This window comes from Schistocerca gregaria, chromosome 3 (assembly GCF_023897955.1).
Source record: "Schistocerca gregaria isolate iqSchGreg1 chromosome 3, iqSchGreg1.2, whole genome shotgun sequence".
In the NCBI taxonomy this organism is placed as follows: Eukaryota; Metazoa; Arthropoda; class Insecta; order Orthoptera; family Acrididae; genus Schistocerca; species Schistocerca gregaria.
The window spans coordinates 373,702,886-373,720,378 of record NC_064922.1 but is presented as its reverse complement, the minus strand read 5'-3'; the positions used below and the strand labels follow the sequence as shown (position 1 = coordinate 373,720,378).

Genomic DNA, 17,493 nt, shown 5'->3' with positions numbered 1-17,493 from the left:
CTTACAAAGTATTAAAATTTGTGAGCTAGACGTTTTTTGCATCTTGTTTCACTCGGTTAACAAAGCTGCATCCACAGTTTGTATAAAATCTGAGATAGTCAAGTGGGCAACATCTGCAGAAGTAGACCACATGACTCGAAATCACCTACATACCAAAATAAATGGTTCTCCTTATAGTAAGATTATGTGCAGCTGTTGTTCAAAACAGTTTATTTTAACTAATCATATATTTATTCATGGCTCATTCACTCTTTTGCTATGCTATTGTGTTTGCATTTTTATTTTACCCTTCACATTTGGGTCATTCCATGTCAGTTCAACCAGGGGCTCCAGCTCATAGTCTCTCATTTGACTGAAATTCAGTACACTAATTCTACCATGTGTGGAACACTTGTGTACAGAATATTAGTTTCCCCTGCCAATTAGTTCCAGAATTATGACTTGTGAAAGAAGGTGGCGTGACCCGGAAATTGCAACCCGCATCTGGCAATCTATCTTCAGACCCAATTCAGGTCTTAATAACTTTGGAACTATTCCACACAGTCCTGTGAAATTTTTACAACCCAGTAACATTGATTTAGAGAACACACTCCATGAATCAAAACACCTACAACATATTTCTGAGGGAAAATAAAAATTCCAAAATGTGATTTTAAAAAATGTAATATGTTAAAAGGTACATATTGTAGGTGCCCTCTATGCCAAATAAAATTCACTCAGAAAAGGTATAAATTTTTTTGTGGTAAGCTTAATGTGGCCAAAACACAAACAGAACTCATCAGTCACAAAAACTGAGTTACATGCACACAAACATTTGAAAAATTACCTGAAAAACATGGATTTTCAAAGTGTGGTAGCACAAAAGGGACAAGAGTTATCCAAGCCAAATTTCACACATTGCATAAGTAGACCATAATGATATATATCTCAAATTTCAGCATGTTATTGCAAGACATTTGTGTACAATGGAAGTTGACAGAGGTATTTGGTGATGTGGCCATTGAACCACAACACAATTTTGTAAAAACATATTGTAAACTGTTCTGCCTCTTCTTATCCTCTCCCACAACTGTTTAATCACTAAGCAACAACATACAGACAGATTAACACAACCTATCATTAATGTTTACTGCACCTTAACAGCTAAAAACCAGTCAATTGTGCTTTGAACAAAAGTTCTCCCACACTTTAGCTACTGTACTCTCAACATTGAGCAGCAAATTGTACTGTCTTCCTGACACTGTGATAGGAACTGGAAATGTCATATGAATATGTTCAAAAGGAATCCAACAATTGTATGCCAAATGTGGTCAATGAAATGATCTTGCTGGTGCCATGAAGTTCACAAATACATCACCTTCTGCTTCACAGCACTCTGCAACACATCCTAAGTACCATTTGTCATCCTAAACAGCAATAACATAGCAACCTGGTTGAATGTTGCTGCTTTTGCTTCTGAATCCTGAGTCAGACACATTGTGAAGACACATGTTGTGCATGAACCTATAGTTATGACTGGACAGTCTGGTCACCTGCACATTGTCAGAGTTCTCTGGAGAGAAGTGATGATGGCTCCTTGTGCCTGCAACAGTTTTAACGTGTTCTAGTCTGCTTTTTAGCCACTCTTTGATTTCACCTCATCTTTGGAAACATAGAATGATTGTATGCGAGATATATTTTTCTGTACCCAGGTAAATAACTGAAGAGGTGTTAGAATGTGACCTTCTGCAGGGTGTTGCAGACTAGCTCATGATGCCATGCGCTTAATGGTCGAACTAATACCATCACATACATTTTTACCATGACTTGTTGTGAAAAAATTACATTCTGCATGAATCTGAAAATCATGGTAATGCATGCATAAATTTTTGAGATTTTTACGGTTTTTGTACTGACTAGCTGCCCCATCACTGAAGTATTTCTAAAATGTATGTAAGGCAGCTTGTTTTTCACATATGCCATGACAGTGTGAATGTGGGCATGAACTGCAATGGCATCATGAATTAAACAGTCACTAAAAAACGCACAGGTTCATGACAGCCACATCAATTGAGTCATCTCTATAGTAAATCTCAAATGGCTGGAAAGTTGCTTGACTTTTGTCCCAATGATATCCTTGGATGGCATCTTGACCTATAAATTCATAGGTTTCAGAAAAGTCTAGTATTTACTATAATTGCATCTTGTTTCAAATTATTCTTACAAAACTGGAGATAAGCCGATTGTGGTGTTGTTTTGAAGCTGTGTGTGCTCAGTTTGTCTGTATTTGTTTTTTAACACATTTCAACAAAATCTTTCTCTGTACTTCGCTTTGTTTCAAGACTTGTGCGATCCATGTGTGTCCATTGTTTATAAGAAACAATTTCATCTTTATCCATAAGGAGTTTACCATACAGTTTGTTATTCATGTTTTCTGCAAGAACATCAGCTTAGCATTTTGATGGGTCTCACATACACAAACATTGTGTGTGCCACTTGCACTTACAGGCACAACCCATTTTGGCCGAAGATTGAGAAAAGATGATAAACCTACTTTGGTATTTGGATACTTCTCCTTGAATTCTACATATAGTTCTGATATGTTGCATAGCAACAGTCTTTTTTGCATCTGTACACGCACATTTCTCATTTTCACCGTTACATAGTCTTTTTTCCAGGCATTATTCGGCTGTAGTCATTATTTTCATAAAACTCGGACACTAGCACCTTTATTTCCAAACTCAATTGCTAACCCTGACCCTGCTGTAGTTGTGGAAGCACTCCTTGGGTTGCTTTTATTTTCCAAGCTTCCTTTACGATATATGTAGAAACATTGAATTCCTTTGCAGTGTAGTCAATAGACCAGCTAGAAGGTGCAAGGGAACGAATAGCCACTTTTTTCTGGCATGTGGATATGACACATTTTTTCTTTCAAATCATGCACAATTTTGTCCAAATCAGAGCATTTCTCGCATGATTTCTGTTCCTTTGGAGCAGATAGTTCTTCCTCTTCCACCATTAGTGTGTCAGTTATTATGTCTTTTAATTCCATTTGAGCTTCTTGCAGTATCCTTCCACTATAGCTGGACCGTTCTCTTTTCCCAACTTTGTGTGTCTTCATGGGAGACAAGAGTAGTCACTGATTGCTCATCCGCTGTGGTTGTAGGTGACCGATACTCTTTGCCACTGTCATGTAAATTATCAGAATATCCTCCATTTTTTAGTAGTGTAACACACCTGGAACACAACTTTTGTTCTGGTTTCATGTTAAGTACCATGCACTGATTCACTTTCAATACTGATTTTATATCAATTTCTCTGTGGCTACACTTCACTGTCTTCTTATGAATCCAAAATGGATCAAAACAACTTTTTCGTAGGAAAGAATACTTATCCAGAAACACTTTCGTATGATGATAAACACTAAAGTTTCCTGGAACTGTACTATTTCTGCCCACAGGGTGTATCCCGGCTCTCGATAGCAACATATCTTGGTCTGATTCATCCAGATCATATAGTACAAAGCGAATGCCACACTTTGTTCCATATGTTTTTTTTTAATGACCTTCAGATGCTTGTGCTTTACCAAGACTGCTACTTGTTTGAACAAATGCACCACTAGTACACTCTTCTGCCTCCATACTGACTTTCCACAACAGTACTGACCAGTCAGAACTAGAATCTTAAAAACATGAGTAACCTGTAATTGTTGCTTGTTTCGTTTGTTGTTCCTTCCTAACAATGACTCATTCTGTCCCTGAAAACTACCATTAGTTAACTTTCTGTTGCCTGATGGTTCCCAACAATTGCTGCAGCCTTATCTAAAACAAGCTGTTTGCGTCATCACTATTACTTGCTAAATCGTGTTAAAAAGAAACGCAACCAAATACATCTCTGTCAACTTTTATTGTACACAAATGGCTTGCAATAACAAGTTGAAATTTTGCCACATACTATATTATTGTCTACTTATGCAGTGTTTGAAATTTGGCTTGGATGTAACTTGCCCATTTTGTGCTACCACACTTTGAAAATCCATGTTCTTCAGGTAATTTTTCAAATTTTTGTATTTTCGTGTGCATGTAACTCAGTTTGTGTGACTGATATGGGAAAGATGAGTTCTGTGTGTGTTTAGGCCACATCAAGCTTACCACAAAAAATTATGCCCTTTTTGAGTGACTTATATTTGGCATAGAGGGCACCTACAATATATACCTTTTAACATATTACATTTTTTAATCACATTTTGGAATTTTTTATTTTCCCTCAGAAATATGTTGTTAGTGTTTTGATTCATAGAGTGTGTTCTCTAAGTGCATGTTACTGAGTTGTCAAAATTTCACTGGACTGTGTGGAATAGTTTCAAAGTTATTAAGACCTGAAGTTGGGTCTGAAGATAGACTGCCAGATGTGGGTTGCAATTTCCGGGTCACACCACCTTCTTCACAAGCCATGGGTTATGACCTGTAGATTAAAACTAAAGAAACTGCAAAAAAGTGGGAATTTAAGGAGATGGGACCTGGATAAACTAAAAGAACCAGAGGTTGTACAGAGTTTCAGGGAGAGCATAAGGGAGCAATTGACAGGAAAGGGGGAAAGAAATACGGTAGAAGAAAAATGGATAGCTTTGAGGGATGAAGTAGTGAAGGCAGCAGAGGATCAAGTAGGTAAAAAGATGAAGGCTAGTAGAAATCCTTGAGTAACAGAAGAAACATTGAATTTAATTGATGAAAGGAGAAAATATAAATATGCAGGAAATGAAGCAGGCAAAAAGGAATAGACGTCTCAAAAATGAGATCGACAGGAAGTGCAAAATGGCTAAGCAGGGATGACTAGAGGACAAATGTAAGGATATAGAGGCTTATCTCACTAGGGGTAAGATAGATACTGCATACAGGAAAATTAAAGAGACCTTTTGAGATAAGAGAACTACTTGTATGAACATCAAGAGCTCAGATGGAAACCCAGTTCTAAGCAAAGAAGGGAAAGCAGAAAGGTGGAAGGAGTATATAGAGGGTCTATACAAGGGCGATGTACTTGAGGACAATGTTATGGAAATGGAAGAGGATGTAGATGAAGATGAAATGGGAGATACGATAATGCGTGAAGAGTTTGACAGAGCACTGAAAGACCTGAGTCGAAACAAGGCCCCCGGAGTATTTTACATTCCATTGGAACTACTGATGGCCTTGGGAGAGCCAGTCCTGACAAAACTCTACCATCTGCTGAGCAAGATATGAGACAGGCGAAATACCCTTAGACTTCAAGAAGAATATAATAATTCCAATCCCAAAGAAAGCAGGTTTTGACAGATGTGAAAATTACCGAACTGTCAATTTAATAAGTCACAGCTGCAAAATACTAATGCGTATTCTTTACAGACGAATGGAAAAACTAGTAGACGCCGACCTCGGGGAAGATCAGTTTGGATTCCGTAGAAATGTTGGAACACGTGAGGCAATACTGTCCCTACGAATTATCTTAGAAGCTAGATTAAGGAAGGGCAAACCTACATTTCTAGCATTTGTAGACTTATAGAAAGCTTTTGACAATGTTGATTGGAATACTCTCTTTCAAATTCTAAAGAAAGCAGGGGTAAAATACAGGGAGCGAAAGGCTATTTACAATTTGTACAGAAACCAGATGGCATTTATAAGAGTCGAGGGACATGAAAGGGAAGCAGTGGTTGGGAAGGGAGTGAGACAGGGTTGTAGTCTCTCCCCGATGTTATTCAATCTGTATATTGAGCAAGCAGTGAAGGAAACAAAAGAAAAATTCAGAGTAGGTATTAAAATCCATGGAGAAGAAATAAAAATGTTGAGGTTCACCGATGACATTGTAATTCTGTCAGAGACAGCAAAGGATTGGAAGAGCAGTTGAACAGAATGGATAGTGTCTTGAAAGGAGGATATAAGATGAACATCAACAAAAGCAAAACGAGGATAATGGAATGTAATCGAATAAAGTCGCGTGATGCTGAGGGAATTAGATTAGGAAATGAAACTCTTAAAATAGTAAAGGAGTTTTGCTATTTGGGGATCAAAATAACTAATGGTGGTCGAAGTAGAGAGGATATAAAATGTAGACTGGCGATTGCAAGGAAAGCGTTTCTGAAGAAGAGAAATTTGTTAACATCGAGTATTGATTTAAGTGTCAGGAAGTCTTTTCTGAAAGTATTTGTATGGAGTATAGCCTTGTATGGAAGTGAAACATGGACGATAACTAGTTTCGACAAGAAGATAATAGAAGCTTTAGAAATGTGGTGCTACAGAAGAATGCTGATGGTTAGATGGGTAGATAACATCTCTAATGAGGAAGTATTGAATAGGATTGGAGAGAAGAGTAGTTTGTGGCACAACTTGACCAGAAGAAGGGATCGGTTGGTAGGACATGTTCTGAGGCATCAAGGGATCACCAATTTAGTATTAGAGGGCAGTGTGGAGGGTAAAAATCATAGAGGGAGTCCAAGAGATGACTACACTAAGCAGATTCAGAAGGATGTAAGTTGCAGTAGGTACTGAGAGATGAAGAAGCTTGCACAGGATAGAGTAGCATTGAGAGCTGCATCATACCAGTCTCAGGACTGAAGACAACAACAACAACAATTCTGGAACTAATTGGCAGGGGAGCTTAAAATTTTGTACATGAGTGTTCCACACTTGGTAGCATTGGTGTGCTAAATTTCAGCCAAATCTGAGACTTATCAGCTGGAACATTTTCTCAAATTGGTAGAACTGACATGGAATGACCCATTTACTCTTCAGTTGTGAGTGAGAAATGTTTGTTCAGAATTTTATGTACTGTATAAATTTCCTTTTCTTGTAACATTGTGCATGAAGAAAAGTGAATCTAACTTTCCTTTACAGTTACCATTTATCTTCAGTCATCCATCGTGTGACACATTGGATTAGACAATGGGAAAACATGAAGTTGGCACACCTAAATACATTGCCAATAAAATTAAGGCAAAAGGCTTACAGAAGCTCCGCTGGTACTGTCAGATGTGTCAGAAGCAGTGCAGAGACGAGAATGGTTTCAAGTGTCACATGATGTCAGAGTCTCACCAGCGACAGCTGCTGCTTTTTGCTGACAATGCTGACAAATACATTGATGAATTTTCGAAAGAATTCTGTGATGGTTACTTAGAATTACTGAAACGACAGTTTGGAACAAAGCGTGTTCATGCAAATCGTGTGTACCAGGACTACATTTCTGAACGTCATCATCTTCACATGAACTCTACTCAGTGGGAAACACTTACAGATTTTGTGAAGTGGTTAGGGCGTGAAGGCAAATGTGTTGTGGATGAAACTGAGAAAGGTTGGTATGTGCAGTATATTGATAGAGACCCAGAAACTATTGCCCTGCAAGAAGCAATGATGAAAAAGGAAAAAATGGATAAAGATGATCAAGAAAAAATGATGGAATTTTTGCAGAAGCAAATTGAAAGAGGAAGAGACTGTTCAAAGCCAGTATCCAGTATCTATACAGAATTTGTCCGACAAAATGAGGAAGAGAAATTGAAATTAAATCTGAACCTCGTTAACTTGAAGAAGAAAGATGATGTTAAAACTGAATTTAAAATGCCGCTTTTACCAGGAAACATTGTAGGGTCTGAACAAAGTAAAAAGAGGTCTCTGAATGATACTGCTAGTGAATCTGAGAAAAAAAAGGTAATGAAAGAAAAAGCCAAAGCATCTGCATTGGATGCTATTATTAATGAAGAGGAGGCGAAAAAGGAAAAGCTCAACAGGAAGGATTATTGGTTGACGAAAGACATTGTAGTCAAAATTATTACAAAATCTCTAGGTGACAAATATTACAAGAAAAAAGGAGTAATTGTAGAAGTTATTGACAAGTATGTAGCTGTTGTTTCTGTGTTTGAAACGGGGCACAGGCTTAAATTAGACCAAGCACATTTAGAAACTGTTATTCCTGCTGTTGGTCGTAAAGTGAGAGTTGTGAATGGTGCATATAGAGGTTGTGAGGCAGTTCTGAAACATCTTGACGAGAAAAATTTTTGTGTTAGTGTTGAAGTGGCATCTGGTCCATTGAAAGGTCGAATTGTGGAGGGAGTTCAGTATGAAGATATAAGCAAAATTCATGTACCATCTTAACCTGACCCACTTATTACTCTGTGACCATAATGTAAGCTGTCATAATTGTTTGTAGAAATGATAAATTTTTTCTATGTTGATGTATAAAACATTATTTTGCATATAATTTAGGAAATGAAAACACTGATTGTATGAGATAGAAGAGAAATATATCTTTATTCACCATTGAAAATTAATTGTTGTTTGTGTTCATTCTGTGTTATTACCTTTTTTTTAACATAATTCCATAGGACTTGTTACTTGTATGTTTTCATTCAGGAAAGAAGAAACGAAAAACAGATCAAAGAAACAATGAACACACAGAACAGAAAGGAATAACAAGATGGAAAACTAATAAGAAAAAGAATCCAAAACAAAAAGGTAGTGATTTTGGTTCATTTTCTGTTTGTAGTATTTATTCCCTCTCATCACCACTCTATTTTTACTCATTCATATGAATGAATTTTGTGTTGAATTGTGTGGAAAAAGTGAATATTTGTGCAATGTCATTTTTTCTGTACATTTAAATGACCATTAGTGTGTTGGTATATAGGTTTCAGTTTTATATCTTTCTGCCTTAATATTTACATTTTTATGTTGAACATTGTGTATGCAGTTTTGTAATATACCTCTGGAAAAAATCTCAAGAATTTCTGACCTGATGTCGATCCTGTTCCATGTCATTACTGGCTATTAGCAGATGTCTGTCTGCCGGCTTCATTTCAGACCTTACACATTAACTCAGTTTAGCTAAATATATAATCTAACTACTTTACTCACTGTTAATGTTTTGATTTTCTGTGTTATCTGTCTAATATAACCAGTTCTCTCTTCTAAGACTTGAATTCAACAATGTGGTTCTTGAAGTGCTATTAATTAGTTGACTTTTGTGAAAGACTGAATTTGGTCTTGCTGGCAGAAAATAGTGGTCTGCGGTTGGTGTGAGTTGAAAATGACTGGGAAGGCTACTAATTCTGAGTACCAAGAGTTTTTTCTGTGTGAAATAAACATTGGAGCATCGCAAAGTCTGAAAGTGGACACAGTGAAAGACTATTGCCATTCTGCTTGCTTTGAATAAGAAATAATAAGGGTATGGCTAGCAGTGATAAAGGAAAACAGCTGTAATGATGAACGAGATGTGGGTAGCAATTGCCTGTATTGCCCAAAGCCCCCACCATTCTCTCTCCAGGAAACCTTTGGTCTTCAGTATTCATTTTCCACAGTCTTGTAGTACAGTCCAGAGCAGAAATGGATACAAATGATTTGCGTGTTGTGCACGGAGACAGAGTATACAATATTACTTAATTTATTTTCATTCTTTGTAATCCATTTCTTACATCTGCATGAGATTTACCATATGTATCATACGATGTTTCATGATCTCAGTAATATGGATGCAGACCCACATGGCAGTTCTGTCAATAGATGCCCATGTTAAATACTTTCCACGTTAAAACTTTCACCTTTGAAATTTAATAATCAGTTTTCTTTTCAGACAAGGTATATATATTGATCAATTAAATTTTGAGAGTTCAGCCACATAAGTAGAGGTTATGTGGCTACACTCCCAAAATTTAATGAATCAGTTATTGTGATACAAAAACATGAAGATACGCATAAGTTTTTACAATGTTTACATTTTCCTATGTGTAACAAAAGTGTATAAGCTTAAGATACCAAAAAAAAATTTTCTTCTGCAGTGTGCTTACTATACATTTTACTCTGATTTGTATATTTGCATAAGCACTTACATAGAAATAATACATTTGATCAAGAACAATGCATCCATGAATAAAACTTTCTCGCTTTTCATCTTGTCGGTTCTCTAGAATCCTTGAGCTTTCGGCATCTATGTCCAGTATCACTGTTGATATACAACTACTTACTACTAGCATTCATTTTGTGTCCTCCTTATGTAGGCTAATGATGGCAGCCTCAGGAACTCTTAAGAGATGTTTGAGTTATATGTGTGTTCAGGGACAAGTGTCGAGCAACTAGGGAAGTTTCACTCCAATGACGTCGGAATATGAAGGTTTAGTGTTACTGAAAAATCAACTGTGTGTGAATACAACATGTAACTTTGATGTATGAATTCCTGCTCTGATGGGAACTAAGATATTAGAGGAACTGGTGCATCTTAATTTCAGGGAAATTTCACTATTTTATATCAGCTAATATTTCAGTTTATAGCCTTCTTCTTTTTTAATGTTCTTTCTGTGTGTCCCTTTGGACACTACTTCTTGAGTATCTTACCATGATATGTTTGGTAATGTCATTCACAGCATTCTTGTTCTAAGTTTTTTCTAAGCTTTCTCACCTTCCACTAAACTTCCTTGTAGTTAATTGCGTGAAAAATGTACTAAACTTTATCTTTTTGAGATGCCTACCACTTCATCTACTCCAGACAACTTTAAACGCCATCATTTAGTAGGATATTGTGCAAATTCTTTATTTTCACCTTGTGTTTCCATGTTGGGAGGTTTGAATTGGCTTCAGTAGAAGCAAATTGCATATAGATTCACCTGCCCACTGGTTAACTGTTGAAAATGGAAGAGCAAGCACCTTACAAACCTTGCAACGGGTGGTGAGCACATGCTAGTCAATTCACTGTGTCCGTTGATCACCCCAACCATGTAATTAATTAAAACCAGGGGGTTCACAATGATGTTTGCAGCTCTGATACTGTATGTTGACTGATATGGCTTTCAGTGCCATTAGCAACAAGTTTATTGTTAAACTGACTCATAAGGTCACTTTGCTAAGGCCATAACTTTCCAAAAATGTTGCAAACTATTCCGCCAATGCTGAATGGGTTGAAATCACTCCCTGCTCTTGAAGAAATCACTTATCCTAGCAGGTTCTTGTTAAATATGACTAGTGGGAACCAGTTACTTAACTGCCTTAGATCAAACTCATCATAATCTCAAGCATTATTAGATTTTTCATAGTTCAATATGCTGTTAGTTGTTGATTATGTGTCCACCATTTGCATTGTGGATCTCCGTTTGGAAAATCTCACAAACTATCTCATAAGAGGATGCGTCCAACAGCTGTATTAAAGTCCTCATCCATCTGGGAATGGTGCAACAAACATGATTAAGTAAATGTCATTTGATCTGGTCAAATCTTGCTGTACCCATTCCCACCCAGTCTTCTGTTTAAGTAGGGTAACAATATCAGGGTGTACTCTATTCATTCCAGATAAATACCTATGATAATGTCCTACCAGTCCTAAAATTTTTTCTCTAGCTTCTGGCTTCCCAAGTACTTCAACTCCTTGGTCCCTAAAACAGACTTAGTTTGATAGTAATTCCAAAGTCGAAAAATCTTTGTAACACTTCATGTAATAATTTGATATGTTTGTACCAAGATTTGTCACCGTGATCATATTATTTATGTATGTTGTTATTTTCTGGACTAGTTTACTCCCTAGGGCTTGATCCAATGCTCTCATAAAGAAAATAATTGATACATTTAACCCAGAGTGTAGTAATCTGAAATGATATGGCTGTCCTTCAAATGCGGAAGCTATCGCAGGGCATCAACCAGAATGGAGAGGGACTTGCCAGTGTCTGGAAATCAGGTCCATTGATCTTGTATATATAACACCATCTAACTTAGTGTCTTCTGTTGGCACTGGCTGATTCTGTTCCTTTTCAGTATACTGATTTAAGGCTCATGCATTCAAGACCATCCTAACATTTCCACAGGATTTTCTCACCGGCAGATCTTTGTTATGCCTTGATCAATCATTTTATTAATTTCTTGAGTAGTGGCCTCCTTAAAAGCCAGAGGTGTCATGCAGGGTGTCTTAAAGAATGTTAAAGGAATTAAAAATTTTAATCTACAACTATTTCCTTTAATTATCCCCGGTTTTTCAGAATGTACTTCCCTTGCATGGTCTGTAGGTACTGCTCTTTGTGTTGATTAAGTATCTCACTTTCATTTATTTTATCACAAATACAATGTGTGATCTCATTCTGGTTTATTTCTGTTTTATTGTTATGCTCTTTATTGTGTAATACCTAAAAAATATTGGAATTTGCACAGACTACGTCTCAATTACTCGCCACTATTTCCACATTATCAATCTGGATAAAATTAATTTCTTGTATTGGCTTTGGAAAGTTCATCTTTCTATGTTTGAAATCAGTTATAATTTGGTTTCTGCCCATCAAGTCTACTCCTAAAGTGTAGAAACATTTAAATACTTTATTATTAAAGAAGTGAGTGAACATAACTTTCCCCAATGAAACTGTTAACAACACTTCTTCCTTAACTTATTTCTCTCAATTTCCACAAATACTGATTACTTGTGTTCTGTCTACAGACAAAATTGGGTACTGTGTGCTTTGTTTCAACTGGTCATAAGTACTTTTATTTGTAACACTCGTATTGCTACCTGTGTCTAGAACCAACCAAAATAGTAGTGATTCTACTTTTCGTAATATGACTGGTTCTGTCACTTCCTCCTGTTGATTAAACTCTTTCTTCCAACAACTCTTCTCTTAACCCTTTAACTGCTCTGGATGTGTAAAGTGCACACCTTTGTACCTGTCCCTGTGTGCTCTGAATGTGTTTATGCGCACCACCAGTCCTCCTACCTGGTACTCTGAGCGTGTCTATGTGTAGAGGGGGTGTGTGTTAACATGTTCAGAGCAGACAGGAACAGGTACAGGTACAAAGGCATGCGTGTTAACTTGTCCAGAGAAGTTAAAGGGTTAATAACCTTTCTTTTGTTGCACAGTTTATACATCAAGCTGTCTGAGCCCCTTATTTCTATACACAGGTCTTACAATGCGCCCCTACCAAAGGACCTTCTTAGTTTTCCACCAGTTGTATCAAAACAGTTCCCACCGGGTATCTCAGGTCATTCTGCTCTCTCGATTATGATCTTTGATAATTAATATTTTGCCCAATTGTATGCCCAGTAACCTTTATTATAACTACTCTTATTATTATACCTCACTCAATCAGTCTCACTACTGACTGTTTTCTGCCTCCTCCTCTTTTACCTTGCTGTTCCCATTTTGGTTAGGAAATCCGTTTATATTGCATAGAGCCCATGCATTGTCTTTCACTTTGCTAATAACATCTAATTCACTCAGGTAATGTAAAATCTCATCTGTTGTAGCACAGTCATTACCTATCATTTTCACTCTGATGTAGGTGGGTAGCTGACTAGTTAATACTATTATTAATTTCACTTTGTTTAAAATTTTGTCCAATAATTGTGCTTTGTCTAAATGACACTCAAAATATTGCTTCAAACCTCCCCATCACCTATAAATTCTAATGACAACTTGTTCTGCTCAGCTACTGGCCAATACTTTTCTTTAAATCTTGCGCAAAATTCTTACCGCTCGCTGAATTCATTGTGATATTGTGTATCCCATTTTACAGCCTCCCCTTTTAAGTGTGCTGATGCCCATTGGATTTTTCTTTGTCTGCTGCATGAATTTGGCACTATGTCTTTAAATTTCCTAGTTCAAACTTTGACAACTTCTTAGAGAGCCCACTGTTACTCTCAAATTAAAACCGCTCCCACCATTCTTATCTGACAAGGCGAGTCCTTCCCATGTTTTCATGTGATGATACCCCAGAATCTACTTCCGAATTATTGTGGCGCACCTCACTGCCACTACTGATCTCGCAATCTTTACACAGCTTTAGTGCCGTAGCATCAGTATCGCCATTATGAGAAACACCTAACAATCCCCATACACTAGCTTTGATAAGTTAATCATATATAATTTTTTGCCCCCCCTCCCCCCCCCCCTCTCTCTCTCTCTCTCTCTCTCTCTCTCTCTCTCTCTCTCTCTCTCCCTCTCTCTCTCCCCCCCTCCCTCTCCCTCTCCCTCTCTGGGGAAAGAGCTAATTTGTTAAACTTACCTTTCACTTTTTCTAAATTAATCTATCACTGTCATGTTTTAGTTTTAAATTGTCTAGTTGATCCTTGAATGTGTCAAGATACATTTCAATCTCATTTCCTTACTGATTCATCTACTTGATGTACTATATCGACAATTCTATTTTGGGCTTCATTTGTAACAATCTTTAACAATCATTTAGTTCATAAAACTTCTTGGCTGATATAGTCCTTGTTTAGAAATGACTTTAAAACTACAAAGTTATTCAACTACCTGCTCTATTTGGGCTTTTGTAGCATCCTTTTCACCCCTTGGTTCCTTAACATGTTGCTCTAACACTTCTCATACCATGGTTTTCTGTTCCCAAATCTTTGATCCCTGTCTTTAGTTCTGAAATATTATTGGATAACTGTTCTTGCAACTCCTCCTTCTATACTGTGATATTATTTGCCGAATTTTGGCTCACCTTATTTTTGAGTTCGACATTATGAGCATCTAACAGTTCTTTCATCTTAACATTACTTTCATTACTGTGAGTGGCCAGAGCCTTTTTAAGAATGTGTGTTCGTTCATTCAAAGACCTGTGCATTTCAACCATTTTCAGTAGTTACAAGTACATTTACAAAACACTGATGACATATATATATATATATATATATAATTTGTTCTTTAGATGGCGTTGTACTGTACAAATACATTCGTGAAATCTGCTGTTGAGATTCCTCATTGACCGCTGCAACATCTCAGCTGGGATACTGTGAATTGCATCCTGAATTCTCTATTTTATCTCATCCAGGGTTCTTGGTTAACGTCATTAGGATTTATGTTTGCCCAGTAATGGTAGTTCTGTTTATTCACATATCCCAAGATGAAAATTGCCTCATCTGACATCCACAACTTGTTTAGAAATTCATCTTCATTGTTTATTTTTGTTATCATTTGTTGACAGAATCATAATCGTAACCAGTAATCGTTCTTCAATTGTTGCACCATCTGTAGTTTGTACAGATGAAATTTTAAATCAAGATGATGAATTCTGTGAACACACTCTCGGGACATTCCAACCACTGCTGCTTGCTTAAGAATTGAACGCCATGGGCCTTGTAAGACAGACTCACGTACATCATCAATGTACGCTGGAGAATGCACCCTTCTTGGTCGTTCCGTTGGTTTCTTCTTGAGGGCAGATCCAGTCCCTTCAGAGTTATTAATCCAACATTTTATCGTGTTTTTCAATGGAATGGCATTATGATGTGCTAAACTATAAAAATGTCAAAACTCACTCTGTGTTGCTACCAATCTATCATTGTTTTTATAAAACATTGTTATGGCTAACACAGGCTGTTGTCAGTTCCACTGATCCATGATTACTGAAATGGTGGACTGTTTACTCGCTAACTGTCACAAACCCTCAGTGCGGCCACCTGCACATGGCTGCCACTACTGATTTCAAACATTCCTGTTGTTCTGTATCACCCTGTACAATGGACTAAACATAGATTGTAAACTCATGGTTTAATAACCAAACATTAATAATTGCATATATATTCTGATTATATATAAACACTTACTGCTACATTAGCCCAGTATAGCCTGTCTTTTGAGTCCAAAATTATGTGGATATCTATACTGTGTTACTCTTTATATTGTAGTATGCCCACAACAATTGTGACTATCAAGTACTGCCTGCACTCATCAGTAAAAATCGCACACTGTCCCACTAAACTCACTGGATCTATTTTTGCTATTAGTATTTGTTGATGTCAGTGTGAGGTGATACGTGGAAGGCTGCAGGCCTGTGACGGTTGGAAGTTGTAGTGATGCTCTGACAGAATCCTGCACCTCCAGGCAGATCAGCAACATCTTGTACCCCCAACTACTCTGGAGACAACCCTGCATTGCTGTTGATTGGTGGTTGGCTGGCTGCCACAATCACCTCTGATCGCCACTGCCAGTATCTGTAACAGAACACACTTGTCTTGTACCCTGAAGACCTAGTCTTCTTTTCTTGTGGCTTCAGCTTCACTCTCGTACTTCATCTTCTATCTTTGTCTTCTTTCATGCCCCTAGTTGTTTCTGTCTTTTTTCTTAATTTTACTAAATCTTGAGGTTAATTCGTGTGTATTTGTTACACGTGCCCATTGTTTCTAGTTTGTCCTGGCCATACTTTTGTCATCTACCAAGGGTAATGAACAACAATAATTCTGGCCAGGTGTTATCAATATGATCACCACTGTTGCAGGTGGTGAGCACATACTAATCAATTCACTGTGTCCATCAACTGAGCAGTTAGTTAATAGAAGTAGCTTAGCGATGATATTCATGCCCCCGATACTGTATGTTGACCGATTTCGTCTTTCATTGCCCGTAGCAGACAGTTAATCCTTAAACTCATTAATCAGATAACTCTGCTAAGGCTGTAACTTGGCAAATATGTTGTAACCTATTCCATCAGTACTGAATGGGTCAGTATTGCCATCGCCGCTCCGAAGAAGTTATTTATTCTGATAGATCCTTTTTTAATAGGACTAGCAGACACTAATTACGGAAGTACCATGGATAAATTTCGTCATAATCTCAAACATTAATAGATTTTTCATAGCTCAAAATGCAGTTATTGCTGTCCATTGCTAAGACAACCAGTGATGTTAGTGCATACAACTAACCAGTCATGAATGCAATTGTGTACATCATATTTCAGAACTAGCTTCACATGAATGTCAAAAATGTACCATCTTTCCACTTCAGAAAACAGAGATAACTTAGAGAGAATGTAACTGCCTTCTAAAATTGATCTTAAATACCAGTACTGCTTCCAAAACCCCAGTCAAATTCATGCCAATTAATTAGTCACTTTTCTGGAGATTTTTGAATACAAAAATATTCCACTTCCTTTTACTCAGTCTCTCAACTAACAATTATTCTTCTTCTTCTCAGTAAAATAAACTTAATTACATTATGTTAGACACTAAACACAAATACTTATGAAGCAAATAATTTCTCAAAAAAAATTTTCATAAATAGCATCTTCTGTGCAGTTTTATTTGTCTTCATAATACTTTTTCACATCATTAACATTGTTACAGTAACACCAATTGCTTGAATGTATTAGTTTCAGCTTAATGCAGTGAAGGCATCATAACACAGGTAGCTGACACAGATTTGAAATCGTACAAAATTTTCATTTTTTTCATTTAGAATACATATCAACATTGTTTTAATAATGATCAAAGGCTGCTGTCACAGTGACAATGTCTGCTAGCTTGGCATGGCCGCCAGCTTGGTGCATACTGGTAACAAGCTGCCATTGACATTACAGCTTCGGTGTAGCAATTCTGTCACTGTTGCTCCAGGATCCTGGATCCCATGTAACAGAATGAACAACAATGCACAGTACACACTGTTTTTAACATAAACCATACACATTACAAATATATGTATTTTTCATATCATGACTAATACAACTTAACTGTATTCTCTTTAATATAAATACTACATATGTTATGTACACAGTGTACTTTCAAACTGTACATTGAACTGTGGCACTG

General features: G+C 37.0%; 2 protein-coding genes across 3 annotated transcripts in view; both read left to right on the top strand.

The window, feature by feature from the left end:
- The window catches only part of LOC126354162 (uncharacterized), a 45,816-nt gene that overhangs the window by 10,289 nt on the left and 18,034 nt on the right, over positions 1-17,493 (top strand). The window contains exon 2 of one of the 2 annotated variants that reach the window (XM_050003582.1): positions 8,355-8,456. The exons of the other annotated variant lie outside the window; for it this stretch is intronic. Coding sequence (XP_049859539.1) covers positions 8,355-8,456 — 102 coding nt within the window. The remainder of the gene's footprint in view (positions 1-8,354; positions 8,457-17,493) is intronic. 2 annotated transcript variants of the gene reach the window in all.
- LOC126354160 (DNA/RNA-binding protein KIN17) lies at positions 6,849-8,272 on the top strand. The gene has a single exon (XM_050003580.1). It carries the CDS (start codon positions 6,894-6,896, stop codon positions 8,094-8,096), a length of 1,203 nt encoding a protein of 400 aa, XP_049859537.1. The 5' UTR covers positions 6,849-6,893; the 3' UTR covers positions 8,097-8,272.

Excerpts from the sequence above, each read along its gene's own strand:
- LOC126354160 (XM_050003580.1), top strand. The coding sequence starts at position 6,894 with ATGGGAAAACATGAAGTTGGCACACCTAAATACATTGCCAATAAAATT.